The sequence below is a fragment of the Acinonyx jubatus genome, chromosome A3 (assembly GCF_027475565.1).
Source record: "Acinonyx jubatus isolate Ajub_Pintada_27869175 chromosome A3, VMU_Ajub_asm_v1.0, whole genome shotgun sequence".
Lineage (NCBI taxonomy): Eukaryota > Metazoa > Chordata > Mammalia > Carnivora > Felidae > Acinonyx > Acinonyx jubatus.
This window is the reverse complement of record NC_069388.1, coordinates 90,034,257-90,054,797: the sequence shown is the minus strand read 5'-3', so window position 1 is coordinate 90,054,797 and position 20,541 is coordinate 90,034,257. Positions and strand designations below refer to the sequence as shown.

Below are 20,541 nucleotides of genomic sequence, written 5' to 3'. Positions count from 1 at the left end.
CGCCGTAGACTGTACCAATAATGGCGGGAACTACAGTGCAGTAGTTTTGAAGTACCTTTGCGTTTTTAAATCTAGAATTTAAGCAGCATGAAGATGTTTACATAAAATGTGTTCCAGTTAGAATTGGACCTTAATAAGAATGCAGTTTTCAGTTAGTTTTGAGGTTAAAAAAAAATTCTCTCCCACGTAACTATTTTACAAAAAACTAGTGAGTGACATTGTTTTCCATTTTCAAATCTTGATACTTCTGCATTCAGTCTTGTGATAGGTTGTTTCATTTGAAATATGAAAAGAAAACCGCAGGTACAGGGTGTAATAGGAATACTTAATAGCCTTTTAGATGATTGAGGGTGTTCTGCTTTGGTGTTACAACAAAGGTCAACAAACAGTACTTTCTTAAAGGTCAGTTTGCAACAAGCAGCTGAAACAGTTATCTGTCAGGTTTTTTTGCCCAGTCTGTTACATTAAAATCCACTGGTCGGTTTTGCACTTGAATGGAACTTTTGCCCATGCATGATTGGTTACATCATGCACGAACTATGGAAAGCATTGGTTCACAGATTTTGCAAACGTTGGTACATTTTATGATACAGTATCTCCCCCCAAATCTGTTACTGTTAGTGTGTTACTGCTAATCATCAGTCTTTAAGTATTGCAAAGATGCTCACGGTGCAGGATATGTTTTCCAAAATTCCAGTTTTCACTTGAAATCTCTAATTCTGGAAGTGATAGGCACAGCTTTGCTCATTTCTGAGACAATTTGTCAGGTGTACATGTAGAAATAACTAGAATTTGTCATTCTTTCAAGTAAAATAGTGTTGCTCCTTGAAGACCGTGGCTAGTTCACCTTGCATCTGCTCACAGAAGTGCTTTTCAGTGAGGCAACCATTGTGTTTCAGTGTGACCCGGAAGTGCTTTATACACACTTCCATTTTGTTCCACAGAATATTTAAAAGATGTGGACTCAAAGGTCACGATTTAATAAAGTTAGTGACTTTTAACTGCTGCATTGAGGATGGTAAGTGCAACTGGATTTTTTTTTTTCTGGCAATGCATGGTGGTGAAGAATACAATGGCTGCTACTACACATTGTTGTCACTGTCTTGATATATACTAAGAAGCCAAGAGTTTTACCCGCCTCTGCTATTGCTTCATTATATAAATAGCATCAGATTAAAATGGGCAAATAACATGCTAATATTGTGATGAGAGTAGTTTTGAACTCGCAGACCCTCTGAAAGGGTCCTAGGGACTTCCAGAGGTTGATGGACCATGCTCCAAGAACCACTGCTCTGGTGTTCATCCACTTTGGGAACAGGTAGGGGTTGTCATAAATAGTAGCAAAGAAAGAGGGAATCTGTACTTGTATTCCTTTGTCTTCTAAGTTTTGATCTTACTCCAGATTTTTTTTTTTTTTTTTAATTCTACATAGATCTGTTAATTGCGGGACATTTTTAAGATAAAGAGTACTGGGGTGCCTGGGTGGCTCAGTTGGTTGAGCGTCCGACTTGGGCTCGGGTCATGATCTCACAGTTCGTGGGTTCGAGCCCCACATCCGGCTCTGTACTGACAGCTCAGAGCCCAGAGCCTCCTTCTGATTCTGTGTCTCCCTCTCTCTCTGCCCCTCCCCCACTCACATTCTGTCTCTCTCTCTCCTTCAAAAATAAACATTAAAAAAATTTTTAAAAAAAAAGATAAAGAGTACTATGTATGTAGTCTTTAAGTTTTAAAATTCATAAAAAAATACAAAATAATTGTAAACTGACAAGCCCTTTCTTGTCAATAATACCATGAATTCCTTCACATTTTGTTCATTCAGTTCTCACAACACCCTTATGGGTGTTATCTCTTAATGTTATCTTTGTTTAATAGACTGTTTGGCAGACTGTCCTTCCCAAAATCACAGAGTAGAAGCAAAGAGATTCGTGATTTGAGACCACAGTGCTCATTACAGGACTGGTTGCCACCAGCCATTGAAGTATGGTATAAAGAGAGTCTAAATTCCAGAGTTGAGTGAAATTAGATTGAAAGCCCTCTTCTCCACTTAGTAACTTTGTGACACTGGACATGTTACTTAGCCTCTCTAGTCCCTAATGTCCTCATCAATAATAGCAGACATTTACTTTACGGAATTGTGAAATTCTACAATTGTGTGAAATAGACCTTGTAAAGCAGATTTCAGTGCCTACCATATAGTAAGTGTACATTAGGTTTTTTTCAACTTCACCACCATTATTTTTCTTTCTTGTTTTAAACGTGCCTTCACTTTTTGTTGTCTTTTTTTTCTGTATGGTTTCCTTTTCTCACTGTATCTTTTAAGAGAATATTTTATTAGATAAGTAGATTGTATAAATAGGGTAAGTCTGTACATGTATTAGATCATCCATTGGTTTCAGAAACAATGGAAATGGAGAAAGATCTGTACATTGCTTCAAATACATGGAGGAAAATTAAAACACTGTACTGTATATATGCTATGTGTTGTGTAGAATTTAGGTTATTGATTACACTATCTTGACTCTTTGTTATATTCAAAAAATGTCCTTTTAGAATCCAGAATGGTTGCTCTTTCAACGGATGAAGAGAGTGAAACACATCATTCCCCAGAAAGTAAAGATGATCACAGTTCATCATCCAACAGCTCTAGCTCTCTGGAAGAGGAATTTTCATCAATAGGTTGGTAAATATTGTGATTTTGGTTAACTTTATTTCTAATAGTATTTTCTATATCAGTGGTTCTTATTATTGGTAACACAACTAACTCTAGTGAAGTATGAGGCAAGTACATCATTACTAATGATTGTCTAAGTGCCAGATTTGACTGCTCTTTTCCATTACATGACACGCCCAAGGTCAGACTGCTTGTAAGAGGCAGAGCCAGGATTCAGACCCAGGCAATCTGCCCCAGAACCTGTGTTCTTAACCAGTGTGCTACACTTGGTGATTAATGCCAATATCTGAAGGGTGGTAAGAATTTGTTAGGATGTTTGGGGTACAGGACATAGCAAATGTAAAACTCTAGGGAAGACAACATAGCATATGCAGAGAACTAAAAATAGTTGTTGGAATGAAAATATTTGGTTGGAGCGTAAGATAGAGGAAGAACAAAAAATGCAGAGAGACAAATTGGAGTCAGATAATACAGGATTTGGAGAACTACTGAAAATTTTATGCAAATAAATGGCATGACCATCTTTGTCTTTTAGAAAGATCAGTCCAGTTCAGGGCTTGGTAAATTACCACTTGTGAACCAAATATGATCCATCACCTGCTTTTGCAAATAAGTGTCTGTGGCTGCTTTTGCTCTACAGCGACAGAGTTTAGAAGCTGTACCAGAGAACTGATGGCTCACAGAGCTGAAAATATTTTTCTGGCTTATTACTCAAGCTTAAGGATTTGTAACTTGTTTTGTGCTGTGGACTCTTGTCAGTCTCATAAAGTCTGGGACCCCTTCTGAGAAAATAAAATTATGTAGTTTTATAAAAGAAATAAATTAAAATTGTTTAAATACATTTTTTTTTATTTTACACATTTTTTTTAACATTTATTTATTTTTGAGAGACAGAGACAGAGCATGAGCTGGGAAGGGGCAGAGAGAGAGGGAGACACAGAATGCAAAACAGGCTCCAGGCTCTGAGCCATCAGATCATGACCTGAGCCGAAGTCGGACGCTCAAACGGACTGAGCCACCCAGGCGCCCCTAAATGCGTTTTTAAACACTTGCAACGTAGTAATAACTGCTTTATCAACATTAAATAACAAACAGTGGCTCTTGTAATTTTTTTTTTCTTATACAAGTTCACAAGGTACAAAAGTGCTTAATGATGAAACCAGTATTAAGAATTGAAACCTAGTAGATAGGTGAGGCCTTGTCTAGATTCTAGATAGAGGGCTGTCCAATAAAACTTTCTTTGATGATGAAAACGGTCTGTATCTTCATTGTCCAGTACATTAGCTGCTAGCCACATAGAGCTGTGGAGCTCTTGAAATGTGGCTGATGCAACTAAGGAACTGGATTTTGAATTTGGATAAATTTAAATGGTCACAGTACTGCTATAGAAGATGGCACATTAGGCCTTTTAAGCCAGTAGTTATAAAGTGTTGATAGCAATGTCCACCTAAGGACAGAAGACAGTGTTTGCAAATGTGTGGGATAGTTTTTAATCATCATTGTGACTGAGGTATTGTTGGCCTGTAGTGCCCTAGAGACAAGAAATGATAAGTGTCTCTCAGAGTACAGGACAGTACAGCACAGAGAAGAATTTTCTGTTCTGAAATGTGCGTTTCAGAAGCACTGAGAGTTGAAAACTTGTTCTGTGAGGGATACATTTTTTTTCTTCTGGAGAAAATATGAAGGCATGGGAGAAGTTTGGAGATTGGTACATGGACCAAGGAGTGCATTTATTTTTTTGTTCAGACAGTGGAATTATTAGAATGATCCAGTAGTGAAATTCTGCCTTGATGTTGTTGCAGATACAGTGTGTTACTCATGGAGCATGATCTCAATCTCTACTCCTTAGATAAGATGATATATGTGAAAATTATTTAACTTATAAATCTGCATGTTGTTATTATACAGCAGTATGCTAACTTTATTAATTCATTCTATGTCTGGGCAGCATCTGCTCTGTGGGAACCTTTGAGCTAGATGTTGGTGCCTACACAAGAGAGGATAATACTCTTGAAATTTTACTTCTTTATTGTAGCTTGAGAGAGGATTAGCTTTATGTACAACTAGTATCTCACTGCTGAGTCCATTCTTGTGACTTATTAAACCCCGCCAAGTCATTTGCAAACATGATTTCCACTTCAAGTATTTCTGTTTTTGTATTCATACACTTGAGTATTTGAACCTGAGTATATCATCTTAACCCTGATTTTACAATAAGTTTCCCAGAGGGCTGTAAAAATACACTGTTGCTCAGCTCCACCTCAGATCAACTGAATCTGAATCTCTGGGATGGGGAGCTTGGGTGCCAGTAAATTATCAAGATCCCCAGGTGATACTAATGTGTAACCAGCATCAAGAAATGCTATATAGCCGGTTGTGAAGGTTTTGAGTCTTAATTCTGTTTTAGGTTATATTAGCTGTCCCTCCAAGCTTTAAAGACATGTCTTTTTATCTTCATATCACATTAAGATCATTAAAACAGGGGCAGTGCAGACAAGACAAAATACAGAGGCCCTGTAGCTGATGACTACAGTGCTTCATGATCAACTTTTTTTTTTTAGTAATTATTCAGCCACTTAAGAATCCAGTGCAATATGTAATTTTCCCCACGTATTTTAACATTATCCACAAGGAAACTATTAAATGCTTTGGGAGGATGGAGAAACATCTGACCTGCATCATTTCCCTGATCTTAATCTATAAATTAGTACTAGTCTATAAAAAGTAAATCACTTGATTTGATATTCCTTGTTCTTAATGAACATACTGATTTTTAGTGATCACCACTTATCATTTCATAATTCAAGTACTTTTTGTTTTCCTTAGGACCGGTGTCAAGCATTTTGGTCAGTAATTTCTGAATTGTCTCTTTTTTTCTGTTTCAAAAGTTGGAACATTTTCACGTCTCCAGGCACATGACCTTTTCTGTTTCTCAAAGAATTTGGATCATGGGTGCCTCGGTGGCTCAGTCAATTAAACATCTGACTTCAGCTCAGGTCATGCATGAACTTGCAGTTCGTGGGTTCAAGCCCTACATCAGGCTCTGTGCTGACAGCTCAAAGCCTGGAGCCTGCTTTGGACTCTGTGTCTCGCTCGCTCTCTGCCCCTTCCCCGCTCATGCTCTGGGTCTCTTTCCCTTTCTCTCAAAAGTAAACATTAAGAAAAAAGAAAAAAAAAAAAGAATCTGGATCAGTTTGTGGTAAAGTTTAGAACATTTTACTTGAGCCTTGGTGGCTTGAAATCCCTAATTAACATTTTGAAGTGCTTCAAGTAGTGAAAATTTCTTTTCCCATTTTGTTTACCTTAGTATTTTGCTTAAGAAACTGTTCTTTTTCCAGAAAGTTAAGATAAATTTCAGCTTAGATCATGCATTGTTTTGAGTTGGAAGAGTCCACATTAATGTGGTTTATACTCTATAAAATAACTAAAACTAGGGGCGTCTGGGTGGCTCAGTTGGTTGAGCATCGGACTTCGGCTCAGGTCATGATCTCACAGTTCGTGAGTTTGAGTCCCACATCTGTGCTGTCGACACAGAGCTTGCTTTGGATCCTCTGTCTCGCTCTCTCTACTCCACCCATGCTCTCACTCTCTCAAAAGTAAACATGAAAACAAAAAACTAATGAACTAAAGCAAGGCTCTATTAAAAGTTGTCACTTAAATATTCTTCAATGAGCCTGATTATTTTCTTTACGCTTTTTCACTTATTCATGTGGAAATCACCACAGGACCTTAGAGACCGAGTTGACTGTGTGGTTTTAGTCTCTTTCTCACTCCCTATATGCTTGGATGGTCTGGGGTAGGGCAGGGCATAATACAGCGTCCGTCTTTGTGAGTCTTAACTGGCCTCTCCCCCATCATTCTCCCGTCTCAGTTCTCATTGACTCAGCAACTCCATGTTCAGCTCTCCACATCCCTACTCCCCTCACAATCTCAGAGCTTCTGGAAGTGAGAAATACCCCTCAACAAAAAGTCAGCAACAACATCCGATGAATAAGAGAGCTCAAAGATAAAATGAAGTGGTATCAGTATATTTTCTGAAACTTCTAGGCTTGGTTAATTTTCTGATTTACATTTAATCTCTATAAAAATAATTTTCTTTCATAATGGATGTAAGTTTTGAGCTGTGTAGTTACATTCTATCAGAATAGTGAAAAAATTAGAAAAATGTGCCTTCTTATTTTATTTAAATACAGGGAATATGTATTCCTGTTGGTGCTTGGTTTTCAGTGTCTCCTTTGTTTCTTTCAGTAAATATCCCTGAGGCAGCTTTTATTCAGGCAGCCCGCAGGAAACGTGAATTGGCCAGGACCCAAGATGACTATATTTCTTTGGATGTAAAACATACCTCTGTCATCACTGGGATGAAGAAAAACAGTGATGAAGATCCTGAGAGTGAGCCTGATGACCATGAAAAGAGAATACCGTTTACCCCAAAGCCTCAAACACTTAGACAAAGGATGGCTGATGAAACAAGTACATACTTAACTTATTTACAATATGTGAACATTAAGGGATTTTTCGCTGGAATATACTATCATGATCAAATCTCCATAAAAACTTAATGTAATGTCTCATATTTTAAAAGGTGTTAGAAGTTGGTTTTTATTTAATACCAATTTGGTCAATGACATCATAGTCTGTAAAAGATAAATCTATTAAAATACTATTACCAAACATAACGTGTAATAATATTTAATATTGTCTGACCTCCACTTGATCTTTTTTGACAGATTAAAAAATTGTGCAGTCTTATTTTTGACATTGAAAACTTTCATTATAACCTTTGTAAAGATTTTTTTTTTAACATGGAAGCATATACAGAGATTTTAGGCTTCATTTATTAAAATCTCCCCTGCTCTAATAAAAAATTTCCTCACCCAATAGTCTTTGGGTCTCAAAGGAACTATTCTCACATTTCTCATTTATAAACAATAATATGTTTTACTAAAATTTTTGTCATTTCAAATAATATTTTTTTCGGAATGAGACTTTTGGTTCTTTATAACCCAGAAATTATTTTTCAATATTTAGATTCTCAGGTAGAATTTATAATCTCTGGGAGCACCTGGGTGGCTCAGTAGGTTAAGCATCTGATTCTTGATTTCCGCTCAGGTCATGATCTCATGGTTCATGAGATCGAGCGCAGAGCCTGCTTGGGATTCTCTGCTTCTCTTTCTGCCCCTCCCCTGCTCGTCTGTGGGCTCTTGCTGTTTCTCAAGATAAATAAGCATTTTAAAAAAAGAATTTATAATCTCTGTTAAGGAATACCAAATGTTTCATTTTTTTTCAAGTTTTTTTCTCCATATGTGAAACTATGGAAGTGTTTTTAGTGGGACAGTTTGGTGATGAGTACAGATTCCCAGATTCAGGTCTCCACTTCAGCACATTCCTCAGACAAGTTATTATTAAATTCCTGATAGGAGTGTCCTCATTATAAAATAAGGATGATAATAGTGCTTTCTTCCCTGAATTGTGAAGGATAAGTTAACATATGTAAAGCTGCTAAGCCAGCAGCACATTATAAGCCCCCCAAAAATGTTAGCTGATGCTATTAGAAGGGATAAATACCATTCATGATTTTTTTTTTTTCCCCTAGCACCTAGAAATGAAGAAACAAGTGAAGAAAGTCAGGAAGATGAAACTCAAGATATTTGGGAACGGCAGCAGATGAGGAAAGCAGTTAAAATCACAAAGGTAATAATTTTTTTATACCATGTGTATTTTCTGTGGCTGCTATAACAAATTATCACAAATTTGATGGCTTAAAATAGACATTGATTTTTCTCACAGTTGTGGAGGCTAGAAATCTGAAAGCAAGGTGTTAGCGGGACTGTGCACCCTTTGAAGACCTAGGGGCAAGAATCTTCTCTTGTCTTTCAAATTCTGGTCACTCAGGTGTTCCTTGCTTTGTGACTGCATAACCCCTTGCTGTCTCCTTCACATGGCCTTCTTCTCTGTGCTTCTATGTGTCTTTTACAAGAACACTTAACATTGGATTTAGGGCCCACTTAGATAATGCAGGATGTTCCCATCTTGAGATACTTTGCTTAATTACAAACACAGAGACTCTTTTTCCAAGTACATCATATTCACAGGTTCTAGGGGTTAGGACATAGACGTATCTTTCGGTCACTGTTCAACTCACTACAACTTACATACCATGTTCTTTTCCCACTAGATTATAAACACCTTCCACATATTATTAGGCCACTTAAGGGGACCATGTTTTTTTTATCTTTAGTTTTATGGTGACTGCAACGTACGGTAGGTGTGTAAATGTAAAGTTTAAACAAATATGTTTAGAGCAAAACTAATAAAAAAAAATAATTGTTCTTGAGCTCAAAAGTCCTGGATTTGGGTTCTGGCTATACCACTGAAATATATGCTCCGTGAGGTCGACAGTTATGAACTATTCAGTGTTTTATCCTTCTGTGCCTAATGTTGTGAGTGGTCAATAAATATTTGTGAAACTTTGAGCAAATTATTTAATTTTCTTTTCTTTTTTTTTTTTTTTTTTTTGTGTGTGTGTGTGTGTGTGTTTATTTTTGAGAAAGAGACACAGTGTGAGCGGGGAGGAGCAGAGAGAAAGGGAGACACAGAATCTGAAGCAGGCTCCAGGCTCTGAGCTGTCAGCACAGAGCTCGATGCAGGGCTTGAACCCAGGAGCCATGAGATCATGACCTGAGCCGAAGTCAGATGCCTAATAGACTGAGCTACCGAGGCTCCCCAAAGTTTCTAAATCTGTTTTTTCATCAATAAAATGGGAAGATAATGTTACCTACATGAGTAGGTGGCTATAAGTCTCAAAATCATAATGATTTAAAATAAAGTGCTGATACATTACATAAAGTTATTATTTTTTAATCTGTTTAACAGTAATGCTTTGAGGGACACCTGAGTGGCTCAGTTGGTTAAGTGTCCGACTTTTGATTTCAGCCCCAGTCATGGTCTCATAGTCATGAGATCTCATGTTGGGTTTCGCACTGGACATGGAGCCTGCTTAAGAATTTCTCCCTCTGCCCCTCCCCTCCTTGCACACACACAAGAAACAAAGCAAAAAACAGTGCTTTGAAAGATTATTTGCTCTTCTAAATAAAGTATTGTTAAGATCTCTGTGTTATTAAAACTAAGAAGCTAAGTAAAGGTAAGTCTTTGGTTGTAACAATATTTAGAAATCTCTGACCAGAGAAATGATTTAGAGGGCTATTTTTATAACTATAATAGATTTAGGTTCCCCCTCCCCTTTTTAGTAAAATCAGTGTAGCAACAGCATGAAAAAAAAATACTTGGAGAAAAAAACATGTCACAGTCCTTACTCTGCTCAGGTTTGCATAATTCCTTTTTAAGTATTTGTTTAATTATAGGCATAGTGTATATCAGAAATTCCCAGACTTCCCATTCATGGAACCCACAGTGTCTTTAACTTTATTCTGATGCCCTTAGGCCAAAAGAAGTACTAAAGCAATTCCATTTATTGAGTACTTAGGGCGATAGAATTTAATACTATTTATGTCCTAATAACTCAGTAGTCTTTGGAAACAATAACACTGATAAATTGAAGAAAAAAAACCTTTTAATTTCATTTTTAAATAACCACACTTACTAATGAAATGTGTGCACCTCTTGGGCACTGCATGACACCTCAAGATTAGACACTGCCATTCTCCTTTCTAAATTGATTTTCAGTAGGTACTTGCTTTTTATTACATCCACCAAAAACTCACCTTCGCTAATAAGACTTCATCAAAGGACTGTAGCACAATCTAATGTTGGAGCTATGAACTAGTTAAAACTAGTAGTTCAATAAATGATGAATATGTATTCCCTGAAAATATTTAAAACATTCATATTTAAAATGTATATTTAAGGGCACCTGGGTGGCTCAGTTGGTTAAGCGTCCGACTTCAGCTCAGGTCATGATCTCGCAGTTCGTGGGTTCAAGCCCTGTGTCAGGCTCTGTGCTGACAGCTCAGAGCCTGGAGCCTGCTTTGGATTCTGTGTCTCCTTCTCTCTCTGTTCCTCCCCTGCTCATGCTCTGTCTCTCTCTCTCTTTCTCAAAAATAAAGATTAAAAAAATTTTTTTTCAAATAAATAAAATGTATATTTAAAATATTTCATAGCATCCCTTTGAGTTCACGTGGATGCCTTGGCATGTAGTTTGGGAACCACAATAGCATACAATTTCAAATTCTGGTTTGTTTGCTTGACATGTTATAAATGTTTTCCCCTGTTTCTATTACATAGTTATAACTAACTTTAAAATTGCATAATATGGGGGGCATCCAGGTGGCTCATTTGGTCGAGGGTCTAACTCTTGATTTCGGCTCAGGTCGTGATCCCGGGGTCATGGCATTGAGCCCCACGTCAGGCTCCTCACTGAGCATGGAACCTGCTTAAGATTCCCACTGTCTCTCCCTCTGCCCCTCTCCCTACTTGTGCACTGTCTCTTTCTCTAAAATAAATAATAACCAAAAAGCAAGCTTTTGTGAAAAGTAAGATTTTGTAATTTGCCTCTTGCATGCATATTTAAAGTTCCATATTTTAAAACTGTGAGAATTATAAAAACGTTTTATTGTAACTACGAAAAATGTCAAAGGTATGGAATTTTGAGCTGGTGAGACATTGGATACCCAGTCTTCTCTCATGCTGTTGATATTTGTAAGATTAACGAGTTTTTTAAAACAATACAAATTTTCATATTTTTAGGGACAAGACCTAGATCTTTCCTACAGCAGTGAATCTCAGACAGTGAAGAAGGTTGATGCTTCCACTTCATTTCCACCAGTAAATTTAGAAATTATAAAGAAGCAATTAAATACTAGGTAAGTAGTATTGATTTTAAAATAATTTGTCCCAGACATTTAATAGTGAAAAAAGCACTATGTTCTTTTTAATTATTAAATACAAACACTAATATTAAACATATTTGTAGGAAAAAATAGCATCACCTGTGTTACCCCACTAGTACAATTGATTTCCTTTCTATATAGGTCATTTTAATCTTTATAATAGATACCACATGGTTAAAATTCATAAGTATTAAATTCTTATTTTAATATTTTTGTAAGCTTTTATCTGCATTGTTAAATAACCTTTAATTTTTAAAAATAATAAGTTGGGAATGATGGCAAGATGCCATAGTAGGAAACTCCATACCTCATTTCTTCCTAGAATACCAACTTAGCAATATACAGTCCAAAAAGCCTTTATGAGAACTCCAGAAACCAGTTAGAAAGTTGTACTACCCCAAACAAGCTCAAAGCCAAGAGCCACATTGTAATGGGTAAGAAAAGCCATTTCATTTCAGTGGCATCAGCCACTCTTGCAAGCCCACACTGCTTGTGAGAGAACAAAAAAGCCCAGCTCACAGCCTGTCCATTGAGAGGGAAAAAAGAAGAGTGAAACATACATCTAATGTTTGGGCTTTTGGAGGAACTGCCTGAGGGACTGTTTCCTGCCTTGGCTATGTCAGCATCCTGAATGTCATACCTTGGATATCTGGGGGCCACAGAGAACAAAAGAGAGCTCAGTTGCTGCACACCCAGAAAGCCTAGAGGACTTCAGACAAACACCAAAGGGAGCAAGAGACTACAAACACCTAAAAAACCCACAAATTCATATAGGGAAGTTTCATATAGAAACCCAGAAGAGATGTATTCCTTGTAAAAGATTTGAGAAGACCTCTCCCTGCCCTCCAAATCTCTAGCCAGGCTGATTGGTGATGTTCTTCCACTATATGAAGCTATTTCCCTTAAGTGCATTTTCAAATGTACAAGACAACAACAAAAAATAACAAGAGACGGAGAAATCGGGAAACCTGGCACAACCAAAGGAGCAAAATAAATCTCTAGAACCAATTCTAAAGAAACCGAGATCTATGAATTACTTGACAAACAATTCAGAATAATCTACTTCTAGAAGCTGAATGTGCTATAAGAGAATACACACAACAATATTAGGGAAACAATACATGAACAAGGTGAGAATATCAACAAAACAAAACTATTAAAAAAAAAAATTCTGTAGCCAAACAATACAGTAAGTGAATTGAAAAATTCACTAGAGGGGGTCAACAACCTACTTGATCCAGCAGAAGAAAGAAGCAGTAACATCAAAGGCCATTGGTTTGAAATTACAAGGCAGAGGAACAGAAAGAAAAAAGAGTGAAGAAAACATAAGGTACTTACAGGACACATCAAGCAGAACAATGTACACATTATGGAAGTCCACATAGGAGAAGAGAGTGGAGCAGGAACTTGTCTGAAGATCTAATGGCCAAAAACTTACCAATCTGAGAAAGGAAGTAGACATCCAGGTTCAAGCTCAAAAGATTAGAAGGATAAACCAGAGAAGCTCACACTGAGACAATCAGATTTTCAAAGGCAGAAAAAAATTTGAAAGCAGCGAGACAAAAGCACCTTTTCACGTAATAGGGATCCCCCTAAGATTATCAGTAGATTTCTCAACAGAAGCTTTAGAAGCTGGAAGGACTGGGATGATGTGTACAAAGTGCTGAAAGAAACTCCCAGCCAAGATAATTATAACCAGTAAAAATGTCCTTCAACAATGAAGGAAAAATAAAGACCTCAGATAAGTAAAAACCAAGGGAGTCCATCACCATTAGAATTGCCTTACAAAAAATTGTTATTACAAGTCCTTCAAGGACCACCTGGGTGGCTCATTCAGTTAAACGCTGATTTCAGCTCAGGTCTTGAACTTGCAGTTCATGGGTTCAAGCCCCACGTCAGGCTCTGTGCTGACGACTCAGAGCCTGGACCCTGCTTCGGATTCTGTATCTCCCTCTCTCTCTGCCCCTCCCCTGCTTGCTCGCTCTCTCATTCTCTCTCATTCTCTCTCATTCTCTCTCATTCTCTCTCTTTCTCAAAAATAAACATTGGCACAAAAACAGACACTCAGATCAACAGAACAGAGAACCCAGAAATAGACCCACAAGTATATGGCCAACTAATCTTTGACAAAGCAGGAAAGAATATCCAATGGAATAAAGACAGTCTCTTCAGCAAATGGTGCTGGGAAAACTGGACAGCGACATGCAGAAAAAAGAACCTGGGCCACTTTCTTACATCACACACAAAAAATAAACTCAAAATGGATGAAAGACCTCAACGTAAGACAGAAAACCCAAAATCCTTGAGGAGAAAGCAGGCAAAAACCTCTTTGACCTTGGCCACAGCAGCTTCTTACTCAACATGTCTCCAGAGGTAAGGGAAACAAAAGCAAAAATGAACTGTTGGGACCTCATCAAAATAAAAAGCTTCTGCACTGCGAAGGAAACACTCAGCAGAACTAAAAGGCAACTGATGGAGTGGGAGAAGATATTTGTAAACGACATATCAGATAAAGGGTTAGTATCCAAAATCTATAAAGAACTCAAACTCAACACCAAAAACAAATAATCCGGTGAAGAAATGGGCAAAAGACATGAATAGACACTTCTCCAAAGAAGACATCCAGGTGGCCAACCAACACATGAAAAAATGCTCAACATCACTCATCATCAGGGCAATACAAATCAAAACCACAATGAGATACCACCTCACACCTGTCAGAATGGCTAACATTAACGATTCAGACAACAACAGATGTTGGTGAGGATGCGGAGAGAGAGGATCTCTTTTGCACTGCTGGTGAGAATGCAAGCTGGTGCAGCCACTCTGGAAAACAGTATGGAGCATCCTCAAAAAATTAAAAATATAACTACCCTACAACCCAGCAATTGCACTACTAGGTTTTTATCCAAGAGATACAGGTATGCAGTTTTGAAGGGGCACATGCACCCCAGTGTTTATAGCAGCAGTATCAACAATAACCAAGAATGGAAAGAGCCCTAATGTCCATTGATGGATGAATGGATAAAGAAGATGTGGTGTATGTATATACAATGGAGAATTACTCAGCAATCAAAAAGAATGAAATCTTGCCATTTGCAACTACATGGATGGAACTGGAGGATATTATGCTAAGTGAAATTAGAGGAAGACGAATATCATGACTTCACTCATATGAGGACTTTAAGAGACAAAACAGATGAACATAAGGGAAGGGAAACAAAAATAATATAAAAACAGGGAGGGGGGCAAAACCTAAGAGACTCTTAAATATGAACAAACAGAGGGTTACTGGCGGGGTTGTGGGAGGGGGGATGAGCTAAGTGAGTAAGGGGCACTAAGGAATCTACTCCTGAAATCATTGTTGCACTGTATGCTAACTACCTTGGATGTAAATTTAAAAAAAAAAAAAAAAAAAGTTGAACAAGAATTAAATAACAGAAAGCTTATATTTGAGTTCTATGTCTTTGACTCAATAAGTAACCTTAAGCAGATCATTTTTCCTTTTTATGTTTTAGCTTCTGTTAAAAGGATATAATCTGTATATGACTTAGGTCATAGATGGGATCATGATGTGAAATCATTTATTACAACCATAAGAGACTCTTAAATATAGAGAACAAACTGAGGGGTGATAGGGGGGAGGCAGAAAGGTTGATGGGAGGGGAGAGGGGAAAATGGGTGATGAGCATTGAGGAGGGCACTGGGATGAGCACTGGGTGTTGTATGTAAGCAATGAGTCATGGGCATCTACCCCCGAAACCAAGAGCACACTGTATACAGTGTATATTAGCCAACTTGACAATAAATTACATTAAAAATATAATAAAATAATAAATAAAAAACAGACAAATATTAGAATTTTTTTAAAAAAGAGAGTCCTTCAAGATGTGACTAAAAGGGCTGCCATTGGACATGTCCCTCCTCGGCGCAACTTGAACACTTGAACTCAGCCATGGGTTACTGCTAGAGAAGTGAGAATAAGGACTGAGATAAAGATCAAGAGGAGCAGTTGCTACTGCTTGACCCTAGAAGCCCTACCAAAGCCTTCAATGGAGCTGAGCCCAACTACCAGCCTGCCTTCCACTCACATAGATGAGCAGGCCCTGCTCTCCCCATGCTTGCTAAGGGAGCCAGCAATATCATTGACGTGTCTGCTACAGACTCCCAGGGCATGAAGCAGCACAAGTACACGGGCCAGGCAAGGGAGTACGGCACCCACTTGGCTGTGCTGAGCAGCCTAACCCACTGGAAGAAGCTGCTGCCGCTGCCATGTCTTACCAGCCAGTCCCAAGTGCTGGCCAGCAAGCCCATCTCCTTTTCTGACTTGCAGTGGGTCTCCAGGATAGCTGCTTATGCCTACAGTGCACTTTCTCAAATCCAAGCAGACACGAAAGAGGAGCTGATTGTATAGTTTGGGATCCCATGAAGAGGGAGATTCTTGGACTGCTCTTTTTTTCACCTGTCTCTACCCTGCTTCACTGTAGTTCAAGTAGTACCTAACTTCTCTACCCTAGTTTCACTGTAGTTCAAATAGTACCCTAATCTGGTACTAATCACAGAGAAGAGTATGGAGGAGGAGAAGAGTGAGGCTGGAAGTCTGAGCAAGTGATGATGGGGCAAGAGAGGGTAAAACCATTTGGGACTGGCATTCAAAGCCCTGGCTAGGGATGGGTGGGGGTTAAAAGGTTAGGACTTAGCCTTCACTGTCACTGGGAAGGTAGAGGTACCACTATGAAGTGATCCCTAGGGGGACTATGGGAGCCCCTTTCTACCCTTTCTCTTGGCCTCACTCCTGTCCCCCTCTCCATGACTTAGTATTCACATGCACCTCACTAGGGTTTGTGGCCAGGGTCTGGACAAGTTTGAATGTGAATTAATTTTGTATTTCTAGCACCTTGGGTTTTTACATGTTTGGGATTCTGGTTTGGTTTATCACCCTGAATAAAGGAAGTGTACTTAAAAAAAAAAAAAAAAAAAAAGTCCTTCGAGTTCAAATGGAAGGAGGCCAGCCAGTAGCATGAAGCATATGAAAATCTAAGGCTGTCTGGGGTGCCTCACTAGCTTAGTCAGTAGGCGAGCATGCAACTCTTGATTTCAGGGTTGTGAGTTCAAGTCCCATGTTTGGTGTAGAGTTTACTTAAAGAAAATAATAATTTGACACAGCTTTGGTTTAAAATATATATATATAAAGCTGGTAAAGATTAAGTATGTAGACAAATAGAGAATCATGTAGTGTTCTAAGGGTGATGTAAAAATCAGTTCAGGTATAAAATTTAAAAGATAAACACAAAAAACTATAACATTGTTAATGAATAAAAATTGTTTAAATATGATTTGGGACATCAGTAACAAGTGGAGGAAATAAGGAATAAGAATTTTTGTATGTGATTGAAGTTGTTATCAGCTTAAAATAGATTATTAGAACTATGAGATGTTTTTTGTAATCCCCATGGTGTGTGCACACACACAAATGTATAGAAGCACAAAAGAAAATGAGAAAAGACTGAGGGCATGTCACTACAAATTCAAAACACTAAGGTAGCAAGAGAGGAAAAGGCACAAAATAACTACAAGCTAGACAACAATTTACAGGGGCACCTGGGTGCCTCATTGAGCATCCGAATCTTGACTTTGGCTCAGGTCATAATCTTACAGGTTCATGAGATTGAGCCTCACATTAGGCTCAGCACCAACAGCAGGGAGCTTGCTTGGGATTCTCTCTCTCCCTCTCTCTGCCCCTCCCCCAGTAGTGTGCATGGGTGCTTTTGCTCTCAAAATAAACTTTAAAAAAAAAAAGCAGTTTACAAAATGGCAATAGCAGGTCCTTCTGTATTAATATTACTTTACAGTCAAAAAGCAGAATGGCTGAATGGATTAAAAAAATCAAAATCCAATTATATTCTGTAAGAGACTGACGTAGATTTAAGAACACATAGAGAGTGAGATTGAAAGGATTGAGAAATATATCACATGCAAATAGTACACTAAAGAACAGTAGTGACATAAAAACTACTTGTGAGACAGAGTGCAGGATGGGGAGGGGCAGAGAGAGGGAGACACAGAATTTGAAGCAGGCTCCAGGCTCTGAGCTGTCAGCACAGAGCCCAACGTGGCTGAGCCAAAGTTGGGATGCTCAACTGTCTGAGCTACCCAGGCTCCCCTTTAAAAACTATTTTAAAAGACAGAATGACATAGGATATAAAGGGATCAGTTTATCAGGAATTATAGTAAACAGTTATATATGCCTCTAACATTACAGCACCTGTGTAAAGCAAATACTGACAGAGCTGAAGAGAGAAATAGTAATACAGTAATAATACTAGATTTCAATATCCCACTTTCTATAATGGATAGAAAATCCAGGCAGAAAATCAATGAGGAAACTGCGATCTTGAACAAAATGGACCTAACCAGACATACAGAACATTTCTACCCAACAGCAGCAGAATATACATTCTTTTCAAGCACACATGGAATACTCTTCAAGGTAGATCTAATGTGAGGTAACAGACAAGTCTTAACAAGTTTAATATTGAAGTCTTTCCAAGTATCTTTTCCAAACACAATGGAATGAAACTGTAAGTCAGGAAGAAAAGCAAAAATTCATAAATATGTAGAAATTAAACCACATTTGAACAGCTAGTGGATCAAAGAAGAAATCAAATTAGAAATTTTAAAATCTCTTGAGAAAAATGAAAGCAAATGCTCAATATACCAAAACAGGGAACACAGCTAAAGCATTACTGAGAGGGAAATTTATAGCAATAAACACTTATATTAGAAAGAAAGAAAGATCTCAAATCAACAACCTAACTTTACACCTCAGTGAACTAGAAAAAGAACTAAGTGCAAAATTAACAGAAGGAAGGAAATGATAAAGATCAAAGCAGAGGTAACAGAAAATACACAACAAAAAAATCAACAAAGTTGGGTTTGTTTTTTTGTGTGAAAGATTAGTAAAATTGACAAAAATTGACCTTTAGCTCTATTCTAAGTAAAAAACGGAGTGGGCTCAAATCAAAAAATTAAAACATGTCACAGAAGTTAAAAGGATCATGAGAGAGAGACTAATATGAACAATTATATACCAACAAATTTGATAACCAAGAAGAAATTGTTAAATTTCTAGAGATGTACAACCTACCAAGACTGATACATGAGGAAATTAAAAATCTAATCAAACCTATTACTGGTAAGGTGATTGAATCAAAACCTTACTAGCAAAAGCCCAGGATAACATGGTCTCACTGGAGAATTCTACCAAGCATTTAAAGATGAATTAACACTATTCCTTCTCAAACCCTTCCAGAAAACTGAAGAAGAGAGAACACTTCCAAACCCATTTTATGAGGTCAGTGTTACCTTAATCCCAAAGCCCAGACAAAAATATTAACAAAATTATAAGCCACTAACCCTGATTAATACTGATACAAAAGTCCTCAACAAAACGCTAGCAAACCTAATTCAACAACATATTAAAGGGATTCTACATCATGACCAAGTGAGATCTACTTAATACAAGGATGATTGGTAGCAAAAATCAGTTCGTGTGATACACTACATTAACAGGATGAAGGACAGAAACCACATGATCATCTCAGTTGATGGCAGAAAAAGCACCTGACAAAATTCAATACCCTTTCATGATAAAAACAACCAACTAGGGATAGAAGGAAATTTATGAACATAATAAAGTCCATATAGGGAGAGCCCACAGCTAACATAATCCATGGTGAAAAACCAAAAGCTTTTCCTGTAAGATTAGGAACAAGGCATGGACCCCTATTCTTGCCACTTCTGTGCAACAAAGAATTAGAAGTCCTAGCCAGAGAATTCAGGCAAGTAAAAGAAATAAAGGGCAGCCAAATAAGAAAGGAAGAAGTAAAATTAACTCTATATAGATATGATCTTATATGTCATAAACTCTAAATAGACTCCACACACACACAACTCTGTTAGAACTAATTCAGCAAATTTGCAGGATACAAAATCAACACAAAAAGTTATGGTTCTATGGACTAACCATAAAAAATCCAAAGAGTGTGTTTAAAAAAAGTCATTTACAATAGCATCAGAAAGAATAAAATTCAGGAATAAACTTAATGAAGGAGGTAAAAGAGTTGTACAATGAAAACTATAAAACATTGCTGGAAGAAATTGAAGAAGACATAAATAGACATTTCATGTTCATGGATTAGAAGACTTAATATTGTTAAAATACCCAGTTTTACCCAAAGCAGTCAACAGATACAGTACATTCCCTATCAAATTTTCAGTGGCAATTTTTGCAGAAATAGGAAAAAAATTCTAAAATTCATATGGAATCTGGAAGGACCCAAGACTGTTTTGATTATTCAAACCCAAAATCAAAACAGTCTTGAGAAAGAAAAGCATAGGCAATACAAGCAAAAATAAACTAGTGGGACTACATCAAACTAAAACTAAAGAGCCTCTGCTCAGCAAAGGAAATAATGAACAGTGAAAAGGCACACTGTGGAGTAAGAAAAGAGTTGCAAACTATCTGATCCAAAGTATCAGAACTCATACAACTCAGCAACAACAAAAATCCAACTGAAAAATAGACATTTCTTAAAATAGACATACTAGTGGCCAAAAAACATGAAAAAAATGGTCATCACTAAACATCAGGAAATTATAAATCAAAGCCACAATGATTAGGATGGCCACTGTGAAAACAATAAGCGTTCTCATGGATGCAAAGGAAAGGGAACCCTTATACGCTATTGATGAGACTGTAAAATGGTGCCACAGCTGTGAAAAGCAGTATGGAGATTCCTCAAGAGATTAAAAATAGAAATAACCATATGATCCAGCAATTCCACTTTTGTGTGTGTGTGTATGTGCACAAAATAACACAAGACACAAAACAATTTACAGGGGCGCCTGGGTGCCTCATCAGTTGAGCATCCAACTCTTAGTTTCAGCTCAGGTCATAATCTTACGGGTTCATGGGATTGAGCCCCGCGTAGGGCTCAGCACTAACAACGTGGAGCCTGC

At 37.6% G+C, this 20,541-nt stretch overlaps 1 protein-coding gene and 1 pseudogene across 13 annotated transcripts in view; both read left to right on the top strand.

Annotated features, from left to right (window-relative positions):
• Positions 1-20,541, top strand: part of GCFC2 (GC-rich sequence DNA-binding factor 2) — a 54,005-nt gene that overhangs the window by 925 nt on the left and 32,539 nt on the right. For 11 of the 13 annotated variants that reach the window (XR_008289422.1, XR_008289419.1, XR_008289416.1 and 8 more), the window contains exons 2-6: positions 2,551-2,676; positions 6,920-7,144; positions 8,268-8,365; positions 11,378-11,493; positions 18,833-18,874. Coding sequence is in view for 4 of the 13 variants with exons in the window: in XM_027072106.2 (XP_026927907.1) it covers positions 2,551-2,676; positions 6,920-7,144; positions 8,268-8,365; positions 11,378-11,493; positions 18,833-18,874 (607 nt within the window). In the remaining 9 variants the exon portion in view is untranslated. Of the gene's footprint in view, positions 1-2,550; positions 2,677-6,919; positions 7,145-8,267; positions 8,366-11,377; positions 11,494-11,842; positions 13,471-18,832; positions 18,875-20,541 lie in introns of those variants that run through there. The other 2 variants (XM_027072113.2, XM_015069981.3) reach the window with 2 other exon arrangements.
• LOC113603151 (ragulator complex protein LAMTOR1-like) lies at positions 15,476-17,630 on the top strand (annotated as a pseudogene).